The 17,594-nt window shown below is 45.8% G+C and overlaps 1 protein-coding gene across 2 annotated transcripts in view; it reads left to right on the forward strand.

Moving 5' to 3' along the window:
• fastkd2 (FAST kinase domains 2) overlaps window positions 1-17,594 on the forward strand; it is a 62,506-nt gene that overhangs the window by 808 nt on the left and 44,104 nt on the right. Inside the window, exons 2-4 of one of the 2 annotated variants that reach the window (XM_033024454.1) lie at window positions 1,059-1,840; window positions 5,054-5,157; window positions 8,730-8,838. In XM_033024454.1, the coding sequence (XP_032880345.1) occupies window positions 1,130-1,840; window positions 5,054-5,157; window positions 8,730-8,838 (924 nt within the window). In that variant the 5' untranslated portion in view covers window positions 1,059-1,129. The remainder of the gene's footprint in view (window positions 1-1,058; window positions 1,841-5,053; window positions 5,158-8,729; window positions 8,839-17,594) is intronic. The other variant, XM_033024455.1, reaches the window with a different exon arrangement.

A 17,594-nucleotide genomic window follows, 5' to 3' on the forward strand; every position in this document is an offset into this window, starting at 1 on the left:
AATTGTGGGGATGTTGGTAATATGAAATACCTGCCCGATCGCACCAATGTAGTATGACCAGATGTTGGGATTTTTAAAATGTTGATTGATGTGAGCATCTTACTAAAAGCAGTGCCCATTGAGGTAAAGCTGACACGCTGTACAGTAGCTGTTGTCAGGATGTTGGCATGTGTCTGGCATTGACAGCATGTAATCACCATTCCTGATTACTGCAATTCTGCCTTCTTGAGCCACTCATAACAGGAAGTTGCTGTTCGCAAGAATGATTTAGAACAGGAATCCCATGGGCAATTGAGGGAAGTGAACGTAGGGCAGAAGTGATAGAGCAGGGGAATAGAACAAACTCTCAACAGTTAGTACTTCAAGAGTGGCTTTCTGGACCACCTCCATGTTGGGGAATGGGAGTAAGGAGAAGGCATCATCAGGCAAAGAATTGATCATCCCCTCTCGCTCATCCAAGCTCACTTCCCTCCTTGAGTGTTTTTTCTGTCCAGTATATTTTGCAGTGCCAGGCCTGTCTCTTCATTTGAAAAGAGCAGACAATACAGTTCTCACTGTATATCCTATGGGGGCTCGCATTGAATAACGCAATATGCCTTATCTAATCCCAGTGCACCAGCTTCAGACATTGTCCACAGAGACCAAATTGCTATTTACATAAACGTGATGAGCATGTACCAGAAGGTATTATCTTGAGCTGCCTTGGCTACTCCCAGTGCGACGGCAGATTAGCAAGGCCTCCATACCATTAAATCATCATGGGGGCAAGAACAAAATAACGCCACTTGTAATGTTAGTTAGTCTATAGCCTTCTTGTTTTGAATGTGAAGTGATCCACTTCAACATTTATCAAGGTAGCCCCACTATCTACAACATATGTTGCAACAACTCACAAAGCTCTTCGGACAACACATTTCAAATATCTTAACTCAGTCACCTGGAAGGACAAAGACAGCAAACTGATCAATGTTAAGAGTAGAGAAATTGCGAGGTTGTCACTTACAATGCTTTTATAACTACTGCAGCATTAACCTTGTTTTTTCTTTCTCTTACAACAGTTGAAAAAAAATCAGTGTTGCACTGTGTGAATTAATGTGAGTTGGTTTCGGGCTAGTTTGAGCGCCTCGTCATGAATATCCATCAATCTGGAAGTCGGCTTGTTAGGATTTTGAGACTGTGCACCCGAGGATCCACTGCAACTGGTTACAGAAATTGCAGAACTTTGATCCAAAAACATGGATTTGAGACATTAAGGAAACAAAATGGCTTATCTTGCCATCTGAGAAATTGTATGGGCTTAACTTTAATCCGCTTCCAGTATTCTGAAAGGATACATCAAATTCCCAGTGAAGCAGAAGATGTAAATAACTGTGACAGAGACACCAAAGATTCTAGTGTTTTATCTGATCCTTCCATTGGCAGTTCAGCAAAAGGAACATCATCTCAATACAGTGGACCAACCTCTGAGGGTTCTTCCACAGAGTTGGAAAGACCAACTGAGATGAGGACATCTTGGGAACAATTCTGTAATGAGCTTCGACAATGCACCTCTCCCAGTGATGTGTTAGACTTGTATGAACACTCCAAAATGGCGTGGAAATATACCAGCAATGCCCTGACAACCATGTGGGAAACGATAAAGAGAATGTCAGATGATCAGAGACGTTACGAACAGAAGTTGATGTTCGAGCATCCACTCTTTGAGAAGATATGCCAGAAGGCCTTGAAGGAAGCTCAGCTAATGAGCTGTAATGACTTGGTGTATAGCCTCTTCGCTTTGGTAAAAATGGGGGTGAACCAGCAGAGTCGTCTGATCCAGACACTGCTCAGAGTCTCCCAGGTAAATACAACCAGGGCCTTGCTGTTGACAGAACTGGACAGAACTGTAGGCTGACTAGTTACAATTTACCTCTGTGACATGATATCATTTTATGGAAAAAAAACCTGTTTTGTAACAGAGATTCAAATAGTCTGTTTGAAAGAAGAGCAGCAAATATGAAATTGTGTGTAAAGGTGTATATTGATTGACATTCCTAAATGTTTAGAACCTTTTACCCACTTGCCATGCAATAGGAATATCAATCAATCAATCAATCAATCAATCAACCTTTATTGTCATCTTGCAAGCAACAGTTGTACAGTGCAAAATAAAAAGACGTTTCCCAGGGAATAGCGGAGCATCGCACATGAAATTTAAAACATTTCACACATAATACTAAAAACAATCCAGTCCCTGATGGAACAGTATAAATAGTTAAAAGCAGGTAAAACACAACGTTAAAATACTATAAACCAATCATAAAATGTCCGGGGCAGCTGATTTGAGTGGCCAGTGCCAGTTATTAAAGTGGCCAGTGCCAGTTATTAAAGTGTCCGTGCCAGCCGCAGAATCAAGTGACTGTGAGTACAGAGTGACTGTTTAGCAGCCTCGCAGCCTGTGGTAGGAAGCTGTTTAGCAGTCTTGTAGTCCGGGCTTTGATGCTTCGATATCTCTTGCCTGATGGCAGGAGATCCAGGTGTATGTGGAGGGGTTGCAGTTTGTCCTTAGCAATTCTCTGAGCTTTTTTCAGACAGCGGCTCTGGAACAGTTCTTGTACCGAGGGTAGGGAGACGCCAATGATCCTCTCTGCTCCCCTCACTACCCTCTGCAGAGCCTTCCTGTCCGAGCAGTTGCAGGTGGAGTACCACGTATTTATGCAGTACGTGAGTTCAGACTCCACCATACCCCTGTAGAAAGTCCTGAGGATGTTGGTGGGGAGTGAGGCCTGTTTTAGTTTCCTCAGGAAGTGCAGTTGGTGATGGGCCCGTTTGACGGTCCCAGTGGTGTTCCTGGACCAGGTGAGGCTGTCTGTAATTTGCACACCGAGGAACTTTATGCTCTCCACTGTAGTGCCACTGATGTTGAGGGGTGTATGCTTTGGCTGCGCCCTCCTGAAGTCGACAACCATCTCCTTCGTTTTGTCGACATTTAATTCTAGATTATTTTTGCCGCACCAGTCCACTAGTTGTTTTACTTCCTCCCTGTACATTGATTCGTCATCTCCGCTGATGAGTCCCACCACTGTTGTGTCATCCGCGAATTTTATGATCGTATTGTCCCTGAATCTGGCAGCACAGTCATGTGTGAGCAATGTGAACAACAGCGGGCTGAGCACACAGCCTTGAGGGGAGCCGGTGCTCAGCGTGATCGAGCCTGAAGTGTTCTTGCCAACACGGACTGACTGCGGTCTCTCTGTCAGAAAGTCCAAGATCCAGTGACACAGGGTGGTGTTGAGGCCCAGCAGGGTTAGTTTCTCCACAAGTCTCTGCGGGATGATGGTGTTAAACGCTGAGCTGAAGTCAATGTACAGGATTCTGGCGTATGTGTTTTTGTTTTCCAGATGCGTGAGTACTGTGTGCAGTGTGGTAGAGATGGCATCCTCTGTAGAACGGTTGGGGCGATAGGCAAACTGGAGGGGGTCTAACGATGAGGGGAGGCTGGCAGTAATGTGGGGTTTCACCAGGCGTTCAAAACCTTCATTATTATTGAGGTCAGGGCGACAGGGCGGTAGTCATTTAGGCAGGCAACCACTGGTTTCTTCGTTATGGGGATTATCGTGGAAGTTTTGAGGCATGTGGGGACAATGGCTTGACTAAGGGAGATGTTAAAGATGTCTGTTAGCACATCTGCTAACTCCTCAGCACATTCCTTGAGCACACGTCCTGGGATGTTGTCGGGTCCGACTGCTTTCCACGTGTTGACCTTAGACAGGATTCTCCGTGTGTCCATTGAGTCTATGGTCAGGACTGGCTGACTATTCCAAAAATTATAAATGCGGAGAACTTTTAATTAATTAAAATAACCTGACCGAGTTGCCGTACTAAACAGGGGGTGTGCTTATGGAAGAAGACACAGTGCTCAGTAGCTCAGCAGGTCAGGAAGCATCTCAGGACAACATGGATTCCCTTCTCCTATGTCCAACTAGTCACGTCCCCTTCTCTCGTCTCCCACCAGCAGTGACCCTTTCTCCCATATCCCAACAGAATCTGAAGAAGGGCCCTGATCCGAAACATCGCCTATCCATGTTCTCTTGAGGTGCTGCTTGCCCCGCTGAGCTACTCCAGCACTTTGTTTCTTTTTTTGTAAACCAGTATCTGCAGTTCCTTGCTTCTAGGGGTTAACTGGCACCTTTGCTCTTGTTTTGGTATTTTTACACGATTACTCCATGATTACATCTTGGAATTGGCTGTGGATCAGTTGAATCTTTTTCAGATTGTGATCAATAAGTTTTTAAAGAGATGTATTAAGGGAAATAGAATAAAGGAGATAGTGAGAATTGATTAGTCATGATTCAGTTGAATGGCGGAATGGGTTGTATGTTCTCTTCCTAATGTTTTTACCTTAGTGGGGAAACAGTCACATTCTTGGGAAATTTAACAGAATCAGAAGCGACTTATTAACTCATAGTTTAGTCTAGAGATACAGTGCAGAAACATGCAGAGTTTGTGCCGACCAGCGATCCCCACACACTAACACTATCCTGCACACACTAGGGACAATTTATAATTTTACCAAGCCAATTGGCCTACAAACCTGTACATCTTTGAAATGTGGGAGGAAACCAGATATCCTGGAGAAACCCCACGCAGGTCCTGGGGGAACGTACAAATGCCTTGGTCAGGATCGAACCCGCTGTAAGGCAGCAACTCTACCATTGTGCCACCGTGCCACACCAAACTGTAGAGCTTTGACCTGATGCCTGATTTGTCGGATCGCTGAGCTTTCTTGCTTACTGTGCTGTAGCTTCACCAGGCCGGTGTCCCGTTTTTAGATGTCTCTCTGCAGTCTTCAGTGAACTAGGAACATCCCAGAAAGGAAATTGGAGTGTATGATTAAAATATATTTTATTTACCCTCGTGGGGTGTGTATAATAGTTTAAAAAAAAACAGTTTTCTAAAACATAGTTTATTTATCTACTATCATTCGTATTTTTGCTAGACTGACAGATTAATTTTAGACGTGTGTGACTGCAAGTAGCATACTGTGTGTTCAATATGTCTGTCCTGCTTGTAGGAGCGCTTGAACAACTTTGATGAGAGGGCTCTCTCGGTACTGTCCAGCTGCTTGAGTAACATGGAAGAGAGCAAGAACGTAATTTCACTGCGGGCAGGTTTAAGGTAAGCTGATGGACAAAGCAGAATCGCAGCTCTTCCTGATGTACTTTACAACTCACTGTAAATACCGGAACCCATTGCTGCTATCCTGATCTTCCTATTATTCCTTCAGGCTTTGTGGCAAAGCTGTGAGTTACTGCACCAGACCAAACTCTGTTTGTGTTCAGTGTTAGTCCTCTCTCTCCGCATCTATATATACCTTACCTGCCTGTGGTACTTTTACCAAATTTCCCGAGAAGGCACCTTTGCTGTTTCCCAGCTGCAGTGTGTGGTAGTCAGATTCCTGCTCTCACCACTCTCTATGTAAAGAAATGTTTCCAAATTTCCAGATTGGATTTAGCAAGTTAGTTGTATGTATGAACCCCCACCCCCAGCCCACTGAATCTATGCCGATAATCAACAACTAATCCTATCCTAAATCTGGATCTCATTTTGACTCCATGTTCCCATAACTTTTTCCCAGATTCGACTGCTACTCGGGTACACACTTGGGGCAATTTATAGAGGCCAATCAGCCCAATGACCACCATGTTTATGGGATTATTGGAGGAAACCTGAGAACCCAGACAAAACACACATTATCATAGATGGAATGTGCAAACTACTTAGACAACCAGGGCTCGAAATTAACGGTTGCCCTGGTGCCACTGACCACTCAAAGCGCCGGGCAACCTAAACACTGAGTCATTTTGCCCGGCTTGGCAACCAGATACTGGTTTGTACCGAAGATAGACACAAAAAACTGGAGTAACTCCGTGGGTCAGGCAGCATCTCTGGAGAATGTGTCGGCGGTGACGGCTGTATTGCGTGGGAAAGATACTAGGTGCGGGGTGAGGAAGGGTTGGAGCGAATGACGGGCCCTGCACAGCGGCTCCATCTCCTCCTCCTCCCGCCTGCCCTAATAGCGGCCGCTGCTTGTAAACCCGCTAACGGCGCACTTTCAAAACAAACCCTCCCGCACACCGAGGCCGGTAGGAGGGAGGGAGGGGGAGGCCTCGGCGTGCGGGAGGGTTTGTTTTGAAAGTGCGCCATTAGCAGGTTTGCAAGCAGAGGCCCTTATCAGGGCGTGCGGGAGGTGGGGGAGGTGGAGCCACTGTCGCGGCCGCTGCTGCCGCTGTTCGGGACCCGTCATTTGCTCCGACCCTTCTGAAGCAGCTGCACCAAAGATACTATAGCTATGGGATCTTTGAGCTGCACCGCTCGGCCCCGCACCTTGCTGTTGGCTGGCGGAGGAGGGAGGCGGTGGCGAGGAGTTCCCAACGGCCAAGGCAGTGGGGCGATGTTGTCCGAGGAGCGCTGACTCCTTCCTCCATACCTCGCCCCCCTTCTCTCTCTCTTGTACGCCCTCTCCACCCCCCCCCCCCTTATCCTGGGACCCCTCCTCTCCATCCCGCACTGATCCCCATTCCCGCTTCTATTCAGTCCTCACTGACATCCCCTGTACTCCCCTCCCCATCTCCCCCCACCCCCCCCCCCCCCCAATCTATTCATCCTGCGCTGATGACCCTATCCACCTCGCATTGATTCTCTTGCCACCCACCCCCCCCCCACCCCCATCCATCCTACACTGGTTCCCCAATTCACCCTGTACTTACCCCTTTCCCATCCATCCTGCACTCCTCCTCCATCCATCCTGTACTGATTCCCCATCCATCCTGTACTAATCCACGCATTCATCCCGTACTGACCCACCCTCCATTTACCCTGCACCTTCCCCTAATTCATCCTGTAGTGATCCCCCATTCATCCTGCACAGACCCTCCGAACCACACTGTACTGACACCCCCCCCCCCCCCCCCCATCCTGTACTGATCCTCCCATTCTAGAAGAATGGGGGGAACAGTCTGAGGAAGGGTCTCGACCCGAAGCGTTGCCCATTTCCTTCTCTCCATAGATGCTGCCTCACCCGCTCGTGCTATGAGGCAGAGGCACTCCTACCTGCACCACTCTGCTGACTTAGAAATTTTGTATGCTTGCTTGTTAGTCATTTCAATGTTAAAAGTCCATTACCACATCACCCTGTAGTCTTTTTCTTTAAGACCTTAGAGCCCCAGGATGTTCATTTTTTTTTTTTGCACTAATAGTAACAGCAACTTGGTTCTAGTGTCCAGGTGTACCAGCTCTTGGGCAGGGCCGGTACACCTGGCGTCAAGACCAGGTTCTTAAACCCATTGCAGAAGCCATCAGCATGGGAATCAGCAGCTGCAGACGAGCACGCCCCACCACTAGATGATCACCTTCGTGAAGGCCGGAGTGCAGCTGCCAAGAAACACAGCAGCCAGGAATCCGTCAGGAATCCTGGTGATTGTGCAGGATTGGCAGCTTTCCGTAGACCTGGTGAAACAGCTGAAGTTCCCACAGCACATTGCCATGACCACCCTGAGGCCAGATATCCTCCTGGTCTCAGAGGCGACCAAAAACATCGTCTTGTTGGAACTGACAGTGCTGTGGGAGGACCGTCTGGAGGAGGCCCACGAGAGGAAGATGGCCAAGTATGCAGAGCTGGTCATAGACTGCCGCAAGCAGGGCTGGAAGGCAAGGTGTATGTCCATCGAGGTTGGCTGCAGAGGTTTTGCAGGGCAATCGCTCTACAAAGCCTTGAGTGCACTGGACATCAATGGAGTAGCAAGGAGAAGGGCCATTAAGAACACCACAGAGGCAGCGGAGAAGGCCTCGAGATGGCTCTGGATCAGGAGAGGAGATCCATGGGGAGGAGCGAATGCCACCTGAACACAAGTCGTGGTCTGATCAACCACGGCTGGGTCGCCTGGGTGAGGGTGTCTGATGTTGAAAGACCCGAAACACCCAATGACCCCAGGCAACATCACTGATGATGTGTTCAGGAGCATCTATAGATGTATTTGTATCAAAACAGCAACTTGGTTCTAGTGTCATCTTTATAAATCAGTAATGCCTCGTATCCAGAACATGTATTTTATGTATACAACCTTTATGCATAAATCAGTGTAATAATCAAAGGCAATAACAAATTTAAGCATTACTGATTCTGGACAAAGGACGTGGTTTTCCTTGATGCCCCTGGATTAAGGATTCTACTCTTCCACTCCTGTTACACAGTGATATTGTGAAATTCCACATTTCCCACATTTGATTCTGCACCTTTCCCAAGGTAATGGATGGAAAATGATCAGAACTGATGTCCAGAACAACCTGGTATACTATATGTAATATAAAAACTGAAAATTCCAGAAACACTTAACAGGTCAGGCAGCATCTGTGGAGAGAGAAACAGAGTTAATGTTTTGGGTCCAATGAGGCTCTCAGACCCTAATCATAATCTTGTTTCTCTTTCCACAGATGCTACCTCACACTTTGAGTTTTTCCTGCATTATTTGTTTTTATTTCAGTTTTGCAGTTTTTATTATGATTATCATAACCTTATGTATCGGCCCAGCATGCGGCAAGCAAGTGGCTTGGTAGAATTTACATCCCATCCTTTACTTAGCTTGTCCAGATAGGTATGCTTTCAAATGACTGGAACCAGTTTTCAAAATGTTAATCTTTCACACCTGGAGAAACAGAATTGGATATAATATTTGTTGTTCTTCTTGCAGACTACTTATAGAACTGCGTATTTCACAAATTAAGACGGTGGTGGCCCTGCAGACTATAATGAGATGTATTGGTAAAGAATCCTCAATGCCTCTAAAGAAGAAACTGGAGGTAGGGCACTATTTAATTCTCATAATGGAGGTGTCACCATTTAAGCCAAGCCTTGTTTAGGTTTATTACTGTTACACATACCACGATACAGTGAAAAGCTTTTGTTTGTGTGCTATCCAATTAAACCTGTACAACATGTAGAGTGAAGAGTCCATTCCTTCCATCTCGTTGAGAAAGTTGTAGTTGATTCAACCACCTCCATATGGAAAGTGGATAGGGTAATAAAAAAGGCATATGACATACGGGCCTTCCATCAGTCGGGGTATCGAGTATTAAAGTTGGCAAATCATGTTGTAGCCATATAAAGCTAGGGTAAGACTTCATTTGGAGCATTATATGCAGTTCCAGGTCGTCACATTATGGAAAGGATATTGAGGCTTTTCAAAATATGCCTGGATTGTTGAGTTTCGGTTATCAGGAGAGGTTGAACAAACTTGGATTGTTCTCATTGGAGCTTTGAAGGTTAAGTGGAGACTTGATAGAAGTGTAGACTTCTCATGCAATATAGTATGAGCAGGTTGACAGGGCAGGCAGTCAGTCTTTTTCCCAGGATGGAAATGTCAAATAATCGCGTAAGATGAGCGGAGGAAAGTTTAAAGGAGATTTAAAAGATATATTTTTGTTTTGCCTGATAGGTCAGAACTTGGAATGAGTGATTGGAAGGTAGAGGTTAGGACCAGTCAGTCTCAAAGGAAGGTGAGGCAGGGAGAGGTGAAGACATATGGTGCTACTCATGGGCTAAAGTATGTTTATTTTAATTCAATGCATGTGGGATTGCAGGGAAAGCAGATTAACTTAGAGCCTCAATCGGTCCTTGGGGCTATGATGTTCTGGCCATTGCAGAACATTGTTTGCAAGAGCTACACGTCTGGCAGCTCGATGTTCCGGGGTTTGATTGAGAATGGATAAAAGAGGTGGAAGAGGTTTGCTACTAACAGGGAGACTGTCACGGCACACTCAGAGAGGACATACTGGAGGGTTCATCCAATGAGGTGAGCTTGAAGAAAGATGCATGCACCGTAATAGGATTGTACCACAGGCCCCTTCAATAGCAAGCAGGAGATGAAGGAAAAGATCTGTGGACAGGTTCCGGAGAGATGCCAATGCAACAGAGTTGCCTTTGTGGGTGACTAACTTACTCAATATTGACAAACTTGCTCAGTGCCAAAGATTATACGGGACAGTATTTGTGAGGTTTATCTAAGAGGGTTTGTTGAAACTATATGTGGATAAGAGAAGGGTACATACTGGACCTTGTAATAGGAAATGAAGGGCAGTGGATGTTGTCTACATGGATTTTAGTAAGGCATTTGATCTGTTCACGGTAGGCTGATACAGAAGGTCAGGTTGCAGGGGATTAACAATGCCAATGGTCGTATGGATTCAGAACTGGTGAGGAAGGCTGTCAAAGTATGCAGCAGGATCTAGATTAACTTCAGAAATGGGTGGGGAAATGGCAGATGGAGTTTAATCTGAGCAAGTGTGAGGTTTTGCACTTAGGGAGGTCAAATGTAAGGGGAAAATATACAATTGATGACATGACCTTGAACAGCATTGATGTGCAGAGGGATCTTGAAGTTCAAGTCCAAAAGAGGCAAAACAAGTAGAGATAGCAGTAAAGAAGGCATATGGCATGCTTGCTTTCAGTGGTCGGGGCATTGAGTATTGGAGTCAGGAAGCTATGTAGGATTTTGGTTTGGTCGTATTTGGAATATTCTGTGCAGATCTGGTCTTCCCATTACAGGAAGGATATGGGGGCTTTGGAAAGGATGCATAGGAGGCTTACCAGACTGATGACTGGATTGGATGTATTAGCTACAGCAGGGGTTTGGACAGACTTGGATTGTTTTCTCTGGAATGCCGGAGGCTGCGGGGAGACCTGATAGAACTATATAAAATTACTAGACTAAGTGGGACCCATTGGGTCCCTGTCACACGGGAGGCCTGATCCCCCAACGTAATATTCCTCCACTCACCCGTTTCCCCCAATGCAACCCGTCCCCCCAACGCAATATTGCACCGCTCACCCGTTTCCCCCCCCAATGCAACCCGTCCTCCCAAAGCAATATTGCATCACTCATGCATAGCCCCCAACTGCGCAGGCATGGCTCATTTCCCCTCATCCCCCAGCACTCCCTCCCTCTCCTCTTCACCTTCCCTCTTCTTTCCCCTCTCCTCCTCCCCTCCCCAATCAATCCCTCACCTCTCCCTCTGTCTCCTTTCCCGTACCCTCAGTCACTCCCTCCCTCCCACCCTCCATAACTCCTCCTCTCCCTACCCCCCTCCTATCCTATCCCCCACTCCTCGCCTCCCTACCCCCCACTATACCTCCTGACCTCCCCCACTACTCTCCTCTCCCTCTATTCCCCACTCCCTACCTCCCCCACTCCCTCCGTCCTCTCCCTCTATTCCCCCTCCTCCCTCACTCTCCTCACCTCCCCCACTTTCCCCCTCTCCCTCCCTTCCTCTCCCTGAATCTACACTCCCTCCTCGCCTCCCCAGGATCTTTCCCCTCTCCTCCTCCCTTCCCCCAATCCCTCACCTCTCCCTCTCCTTTCCCCTACCCTCAGTCACTGCCTCCCTCCCTCCATCCATAAAAGGCAGCATCTGCAGTTCCTTCCTTCACAGATCATTCATTGTTAGCTGTGATTTAGATCCCGTTAACTTGGCGATTGGGCCAGTTTGTATCGCATGCGCACGCGTGTGTGCGTAATTCCGCGCAAACTGCTCGGCCACTCTACAACCTGACCCACCCTCCCTCTGCCCACTCCGGCTCAGCTGCAACTCGGCCCGTCCCCGTCCTGGCCGAACGCCCGCTGCTGGTGTTCGGCCCATCCCTGCCCACCTGCTGCTGCCACTCTGCCCGTCCCTGCCCTGCCCACCCACCTACCTGCTCGCCGCTGCCGCCTGGGAGAGGGGTAGAGAGGGAGAGTGTGACTGGGGTAGAGAGGGAGGGGGTGGGGCAGAGAGGGAGGGTGGTAGAGATTGATGGGAAAGGGGGCGCGTGGCGTCACAGGCGAGGGCTGGTCCCCGAACGCAATACACCACCACTCACCCATAGGTCCCAATACTCATCACTCCCTAGAGAGGGAGGGGGGCAGAGAGGGAGGGGGTAGAGAGGGGGAGGGGTTAGAGAGGAAGGGGGAGTAGAGAGGGAGGGAGTGTTGGCTGCATTTTTGAGGCAGCGGGGAAGAGGGAGGGAGGGAGGTGTGAATAACCGGGGGGTTTGAATAACCCAGCGGGGTGTGTGAATAACCCAAGGGGGGGAAGTGTGTATAACCGGGGGGGGGGGGCGGGGGAATTGTGAATAACCTGGGGTGAAGGGGTCGGGGGTGTGAATAACCCGGGGGGGTGTTTGCTGCCGTTTTGAGCTGGGGTTTCCGATTCTCTGTCAGTTTGGCCGCCGCAGTCTCCAGTCCAGGCCCCGACTACATCTTTGTTCCATCGGCGGCGTCTTTTTCGGCGGTGTAGGGGGTGTGAATAACCCCGGGGGGGGGGGGTTGGGGGGATGAGTGTGAATAATCCGGGGGAGGAATGTGAATAATCCGAGGGGGGGGAGTGTGAATAACCCGAGGGGGAGTGTGAATAACCCGGGGGAGGGGGAGATTGTGAAGAACCCGGGGGGACATCACTCGAAGAGCGTGGAAGATTCTGTGTGTGAGACGGCTCTGAGCCGAGCCATTGTGACGTCATCAGTGAAAGCTGGACATTTTAAATTTAAAGTCTTTTGATGTTTTTAAACCTTACTTTTAATAAGTAATAAGTCGAGAAATAAAGCATAAAATGTTCAGTCAAGGTGTTCTCAGCCTAGAGGGGGGAAATGTGAATCAGAATATGTAAAAATGTTATCGTTACCGCGTAGTGTTTTTGCGAAGATGTAAAGACAACCACATATACACACACATATATATATATATAAACACACGTATATACTAGACCGTGCAGACCGTGTAGAGAGGGAGAGCGTGACTGGGGTAGAGAGGGAGGGGGTGGGGCAGAACCCGGGGGGACATCACTCGAAGAGCGTGGAAGATTCTGTGTGTGAGACGGCTCTGAGCCGCTGAGCCGTTGGGTCTGCTTCCTCCAACCACCCGTTCCCTACCCGTTGTCCCCACGGGAGGCATGGTCCTCCAACTCAAGCCGTTCTTGAACGTAAAGGAAGCTGATCACTGCTAGCCGAGCCATTGTGACTTCATCAGTGGTCGTTTTAAATTCAAATTATTTTGATTTTTTTAAACTTTAATCAGTAATACGTAGAGATATAAAGCATAAAATGTTCAGTGAAGGTGCTCTCTGTCTAGAGGGGAAAAATGTGAATTAGAATATGTTATAATCTTGTGAAAGTTGGCATTTTTAAAGCTTTCATCGCGAATAACGGGAAATATAGGATGAGATCCTCAGTGATGCTGATCACTGCTAGCCAAGCCATTGTGACGTCATCACTGAAAGCTGGTTGTTTTAAATTCAGTCTTTTGATGTTTTAAAACCTTACTTTTAATCAGTAATAAGTCGAGAAATAACGCATAAAGTGTTCAGTGATGTCATCAGTTGACGCTGGTCGTTTTAAATTCAAAGTCTTTTGATTTTTTAAAACTTTTAATCCGTAATATGTCGAGAAATAAAGCATAAAATGTTCAGTGAAGGTGTTCTCTGCTTAGAGGGGAAAAATGTCAATCAGAATATGTAAAAATATAATCGTTACCACGTGGTTTTTTTGCGAAGATGTAAAGACAACCACATATACACACACATATACACACGTACAAGATCAGACTTTTAATAAGTATATGATAAATGTATGATATGATATGATATGATAGATGAAAGGCATAGATAGGGTAGACGGTCAGAATCGGTATACCAGGATGGAAAAATCAAATGCTAGGACCCATAGCTTTATGATGAGAGGGTCAAAGTTTAAAGGAGATATATACGGGGCTTTTTTTTTGAACACCCAGAGGAATGAGAATGCCTGGAATGCGCTGCCAGGGGTAGTAGTTGAGGCAGACACAATAGTGGCATTTAAGAGGCTTTTGGATAAGCATATCGATTTGCAGGGAATTAATGAATATGGATTATGAGCAGGCAGATAGAAGTTACTTTTGGCATCATGTTCGGCACAGACATTCTCAGCCGGAGGGCCTGTCTTCTACTCTACTGTTCTATCTTCTATGTTCTAAAGGATAAAGCAGATTGTGTGGGGTGAAGAAGAATCCTTTCCAAATCTATCTGGGCATAGGCATGAGTTGTTAGTCCTGTTGCATTTGCTACCTTCCACAGAGGAAGGAAATCATGGAGTGAAAGCTAAAACATTCTTCAAGATCTGCAGCAGCTCAATTTTACAAATTGTAATTGAAATGTTGAAGGTCTTGCCCTTCACTGGTTCTTTTGCTGAGATAACTGATGCTGTTCACACACAGCTTTGTCCAACTTGGTAATAGGAGTGGGGAGATGATGGAGGGTTGTTTTCGTGATTGGAAGCCCGTGACCCGAGGTGTACTATAGAAATCTATGCTGGAAACCTTGCTGTTTAACAAGTTGGATGTGAATGTAGGATGAATAAGAAACTGCAGATGCTGGAACCTTGAACCAAATGCAAACTGCTGGAGGATTTGAGTGGGTCAGGCAACATGGATGAAACTGGACAGACAATGTTTCAGGACAGGACGCTTGTCCAGACATGAATGCAGTTGGTACAAGTAGTAAGTTTGCAGTAGAAACAAAAAATTGTGATGTTGACAATGAGGACAATCTCCTGCTACAGAATGATACTGATCAGCAGGTTAGTTCGGCTAAGCATTGATAAAAATAATTTCATTCTGATACTTGTGACATGCTGTATTTTGGGAAGAGTAGCTGAGTTGAATAAGGGCAGGAGAACTGCCATGAATGGTGGGCCGCAGGGAGTATTGAGGAACAAAAAGACTGTACAAGTCCAAAAATACCTGAAGGTGGCTGCATAGGGTGCAAATAAGGCATGTAGAATGTTGCCTTTGATAGAAAAAGATATAGAGTATAAGAACAGAGAGGTCTTCGTACATTTTCATAAAACAATGATTCAGCCATATTGTGTGCGATTCTGATTATCAAACTATAGAATTGCGCTAGAATGAGTGCGCAGGAGATTCACCAGGATATTGCCTGGGTTAGAGCGTTCAGTTATGAGGAGAGATTGGATACGTTGTGTTTGTTTTATGGATTCATAGATTTATGCAGCACGGAAACGGGCCCTTTGGTCCAACTCGTCCATGCTGACCAAGGTGCCTGTAGCATTGGCTATAGCATGTTAGCCAATTAGAATGCTTAGTAATTATAACCCTGCCTAATTGTAACATTCATAGTGTAAGATCCTGCCCACTGCTTGCCAGTCTGAGTAGCTGTGTGAGCATGCTGTGTAGTTGATGACCTGAACAATAAAGATGCTTGTGTTTCAACCCGTGTGAGTTTCAATCTTTACATGGTGTCAGATCGGGTCTGCCCCACATCTGTTTATCGCGATTTATTCCGTTTACGAGTTTTTATTTTTGTGTTTTTTGTGATTTGGGAACATGGCTAGCTCTTGTCGAAAGCCTAGCCCGCTTGTGTTTGATTCTGATATCGCCGAGCGATGGAGATTGTTTGAGAAAGATTACTCTCATTATATACACATCGTTCACCGCAACGATCCCGACGATTTGAAGGCTTCGCTACTGTTGAATTTAGCGGGTCCGGAGGCTATGATCCGCGCTGATTCGTTTGAATTTGCACCTGCCCAACTGGATGCGAATGGACAGGTATTGGTGCCAGCAGAATCTTTACTGAAACTTCAAATAACCTAAACAATCCGTTGAAATTCTGGAAAACCATTAAATCAATAACTGGAAATAAAAATGTTATTGAGCTACCTCCATGCATTGTCAAAGACTCTACCCAAATTTATGAAAAGGCTGACATGCTTGGTTGTTTTAATGAGCATTTCATTGCCTCTGGTTCACTTTTCAACTCTCAAAACACAGCTCAAGGCTCCTCTGCTTGCTCTGATAGTAGTTGTTTTTTTGAGGGACAAGCCTTTACTTTTGACGCTGTTACACTTTCAGAGGTGCATGAGGCCCTGAGATGTTTAGACACAAAAAAATCGGCAGGTCCAGACAACCTTGAGCCTTACTTCCTAAAGTTAGCCGCTGATTTTATTGCATTGCCTCTGACTTATCTTTTTAATCTATCCCTGGAGACAAACGAAATTCCCCTTATTTGGAAATCTGCCTTTGTTCTCCCACTGTTAAAAGGGGGGGACCCCACTGTGCTAAACAACTATAGGCCCATCTCCAAACTGTCTGTTTTAATTAAGGTGCTGGAATCCATTGTAAACCAACAACTGAAGGACTTTTTATCAACTAACAGTATTTTATCTGAATTTCAATCTGGTTTTAGGAAAAAATATAGTACGTCAACAGCTGCTTTAAAAGTAGTAAATGATTTTATTGAATTTTTAGACAATAAGCAACACTGTGCAGCCCTTTTCGTTGACCTATCAAAGGCTTTCGATACTGTGGATCATGCCTTATTGTTACAAAGACTATGCAGCATCGGTTTGTCTGATCAAGCTGTCTGTTGGTTTAAAAACTATCTATCAGGCAGATCCCAGTGTGTGCGAGCAGAAGGTATTACTTCTAGCTCTCTTAATGTATCCAAGGGTGTGCCACAGGGATCGGTTCTAGGACCTTTATTATTTACTATTTATATTAATAGTCTAGATCATAAAGCTCCGAATGCAAATTTTCACTTTTATGCTGACGACACAGTGATATATTGCTCTGCGTCTACCCCAAATCAGGCTCTCTGTCAGCTCCAAACTGCTTTTAACACTGTGCAACGTAACCTGTGTGATTTAAAACTTGTTTTAAATGCTGACAAGACAAAGCTCATGCTGTTCACTAAAGCTAAATCAAAGCCCTCGGACCTCCCTCCTATCACCACTTTGCAGGGCTCTGTGATTGAATCTGTGTCTCAATATAAATATCTGGGAATTATAATTGACGATTCTCTCTCTTTTAAACCTCATATCCAGCAATTTGTGAAAAAACTAAAGATAAAATTAGGTTTTTACTTTAGAAACAAATCTTGTTTTTCTTTTGAAGCCAAAAAAAGACTTGTTGCTGCAACGTTTATGTCTGTGTTGGACTATGGTGATGTTTTATATATGAATGCATCTTCAAAATGCCTACAGTCTTTGGACATGGTCTACCACGGAGCACTGAGATTTGTTACTAATTTTAAAACCCTCACGCACCACTGCTCTTTGTATGCTCAAGTTGGATGGTTTGCCCTGTCCACCCGCAGACTCCATCATTGGCATATCCTTATTTATAAGACTATCCTCGGTGTTCTTCCTTCATACCTGCAGAAGTATGTAATTCGAAAAAGCGCAGGAACTTATCAGCTCCGCTCTGAGGACTTGTTCTTACTAACTGTACCTAAAGTCCGTACTGAACTGGGGAAAAGGGCATTTAGTTATGCTGCTCCCTTCGCATGGAACCAGCTGCAGAATGAACTGAAACTTAAGGAGCTGGTTTCTATAAACAGATTTAAATCCCTTCTTAATGATGTTGAAGCGGGCTCTTCTGTCTGTACATGCTTTGTTTGATGATGTTCTGACTGTGACTCTATTTATATGTTCTCTGTTGTTTTTAAATTATTGTCTGTAACTGTGGAACTGTGCTGCTGCCTGTCTTGGCCAGGACTCTCTTGTAAAAGAGATTTTTAATCTCAATGAGACT

The sequence above is a fragment of the Amblyraja radiata genome, chromosome 7, assembly GCF_010909765.2.
Source record: "Amblyraja radiata isolate CabotCenter1 chromosome 7, sAmbRad1.1.pri, whole genome shotgun sequence".
In the NCBI taxonomy this organism is placed as follows: Eukaryota; Metazoa; Chordata; class Chondrichthyes; order Rajiformes; family Rajidae; genus Amblyraja; species Amblyraja radiata.